This window comes from Temnothorax curvispinosus, unplaced genomic scaffold (assembly GCF_003070985.1).
Source record: "Temnothorax curvispinosus isolate PA1 unplaced genomic scaffold, ASM307098v1 QBEX01007223.1, whole genome shotgun sequence".
Lineage (NCBI taxonomy): Eukaryota > Metazoa > Arthropoda > Insecta > Hymenoptera > Formicidae > Temnothorax > Temnothorax curvispinosus.
The window spans coordinates 1-2,419 of record NW_020217003.1 but is presented as its reverse complement, the minus strand read 5'-3'; the positions used below and the strand labels follow the sequence as shown (position 1 = coordinate 2,419).

General features: G+C 42.6%; 1 protein-coding gene across 1 annotated transcript; it reads left to right on the top strand.

Annotated features, from left to right (window-relative positions):
* Positions 1 to 569: 569 nt before the first annotated feature.
* On the top strand, positions 570 to 1,643 carry LOC112456815 (replication protein A 70 kDa DNA-binding subunit-like). Its single transcript, XM_025019571.1, has 4 exons — positions 570 to 685; positions 964 to 1,198; positions 1,304 to 1,391; positions 1,482 to 1,643. The coding sequence occupies exons 1-3, from the start codon at positions 636 to 638 to the stop codon at positions 1,355 to 1,357; spliced, it is 339 nt and encodes a 112-aa protein (XP_024875339.1). The 5' UTR covers positions 570 to 635; the 3' UTR covers positions 1,358 to 1,391; positions 1,482 to 1,643.
* Positions 1,644 to 2,419: the final 776 nt, after the last annotated feature.

The window sequence follows — 2,419 nt, the reverse complement described above, 5'->3', positions numbered from 1 at the left end:
AAAGAGAAAGATGTTTTAATAGGTACAGTATAAAAATATCGGTAACCATTAAACGTGGTTACGTTACGTAACGGCGTTTTTTCCGCGTTACGCGGTCGCTTCGCGACGTTTCGCTTGCGCACGTGACAACCCGTCGTTTTCGTTCGATGTTTCGCTGTAAACGTAACGGTCACTTACCGGTCCGTTGTACGTGTATCGCGTTCTACCGTAAAGTTTTACTGTCACGGCGACAAACAAACACCGTTAACGTTTAGAATATGATATAAACGAAACGTTGGTAACGATATACCGGACGTCGGTTGAAACGTCGGAGTTGACGATGTTGGTTTTTTTTTAGATGTCTTGGGTGTCGTTACACATGTCAACGATCTACAATCTCTTGTGCAACGAAGTACCGGCCAAGCGCTTTTGAAGAGAGATATTACGATCGTTGATGACAGCGGCACACAGCTGAGTAGTTTCGTGACAGCGTTTAACATTTTGCTGTTACGGTGGATGAAAAAAAAAATCTGTCTGTTAGGTGGACTACACTGTGGGTACAGCAAACCGAGGATTTTGATGGTTCTGCGACGCCGATTATTGCCGTTAAAGGAGCGCGTGTCAGTGAATATAATGGTGAAAGAACGTTATCCCTTATGACATCCTCCGTACTTGTAAAGGATCCTGATCTTCCTGAAGCACACAGGTATCGTTAAACTGTCGTTAACGTAAAGCACCGCTGACTTTGTACATCGATATAAATATTTGTTGTAAGTAAGGGAACGACGCTTCGTTTACGTTTGCTTTTTCGGTACGTTTTAATGTTACGCACGTTCTTAAATATGTCTTTTTATAGACGTTCGTGTTCGTTAACGTGGCCGTTCTAACATTTTTTGAAAATATGTTGTTGTGATAATATATGTTTGAAAATATACGCGCGGTCGATAAAAATACAGTCGACGATATATGTACGACGTATTTCAGATTGCGCACGTGGTATACTACAGTTGGCCATTTGGAAACGGCTAACGCCGAGTCTAGAGCAGGTGGAAGTGATGACTTCAACGCGTCGTTGTACACTTTCGAGGAGATGACTGCAGCTCGCTTGGGGGAAACATGTACGCTCCTAGATTCCGTTGCAGTTGTGGCGATCGTTGACATGTTTCGCACGGAAAATGCTATTTACAAGGCATGCCCCGTAACTGGTTGCAGGAAGAAGGTAACGGGTCGGCGCGCGGCGGAGACGTTTGAAACGAAAGAGTCCGGCGCGTTTCAAGCTCGTTACGAAAATACGCGGTGCTGTAAACGTTGACTTTACTTTCAGTTACGCGATACATCTGCCGGAGTATTTAGATGCGACAAGTTTAACAAGGTGTAACTCGTCAACGTTCAAGTATCGCTTACTGTTAAATGTATGTCGTGTGTTTTTGCCGCGTACTTCGTTCGTTCGCGTAAAAGTATTTTTTGATATCTGTTTGCGTTCGTGTTGTAACACATTTCAGATGAATCTATCAGACGCAACAGGTAGTCGTTGGGTAATTGCTTTTGGTTGGGTAATTGCCTTTGGTGAAACGGCTGAGAAAATCATAGGCCGATCGGCGCAAGAATTAGGGGAAATGCAGGAAAACGCAAACAATGCTTATATGCAAGTATTCGACGAGATGCTGTTCAAAAAGTTTTCATTCACTTTAAGGGTGACCGCAGATGTTTTTCAGGTATGCGTAACAGTGTCGACCGTTTTACCATATACGAAACATTTTTCTATACATGTTTCTCTTTTACATTTCCGAGTAGTTACGCTACTTTTATCGTCAGTGATCGTCAAATGTTGATTTTTTTTGCTTTTTTATAGAGGAAGCTTTGTTTTCGCAAACAACATTTTTTTTTAGTTACTTTTGCCACGGTGTTCAAAATGTTTTAAAACGTCAAAAACGCGCTATTTTAAAAAATGTCGGTTGGTGTGTCGGTGTGTTGGTGTGTCGGTATGTCGGTGCCAACGTTATCGAATGTTCTTGACGTCCAGAACTACGCACGCAACGTCTAACAACGTCGATATGAACGAGAGGTAGAAAAGACTTAAGACGATATGAAACGTAATAAAACGTGCTACGACGCAAGGGGTTTTTTTTACGAAACGTTTGACGTTTTGCAGAACGCGTTGTTTCGGTTTTACGTTCCGCAACGTTGAAGCGTGCGCCCTTGTTCTATGTTTCGTATCGTTTTCAGTCTTTTCTACCCCTCGTTTATATCGACGTCGTTAAGCGTTGGTTACGTAGACTCAGTTTTCGACGTACGCAAAGGTCCCTAGAAACCTTTGCTCACAAAGCTTCCTTTATGAGGAAGCCAAAACAAATAGAGAAAGCTTTGTGAGCAAAGGTTTCTACTTGCACACTTAAAACGTCGGAGGAAGCACGGTGCAGGTTTCTACTTGCACACTTTA

What these genes read in the sequence shown, in the direction of transcription:
- LOC112456815 (XM_025019571.1), top strand. Translation starts at nt 636, where the DNA reads ATGACATCCTCCGTACTTGTAAAGGATCCTGATCTTCCTGAAGCACAC. An exon ending in GATCTTCCTGAAGCACACAG is followed by an intron (nt 686 to 963) that starts GTATCGTTAAAC and finishes GACGTATTTCAG; the next exon opens with ATTGCGCACGTGGTATACTA. An exon ending in TAACTGGTTGCAGGAAGAAG is followed by an intron (nt 1,199 to 1,303) that starts GTAACGGGTCGG and finishes CTTTACTTTCAG; the next exon opens with TTACGCGATACATCTGCCGG.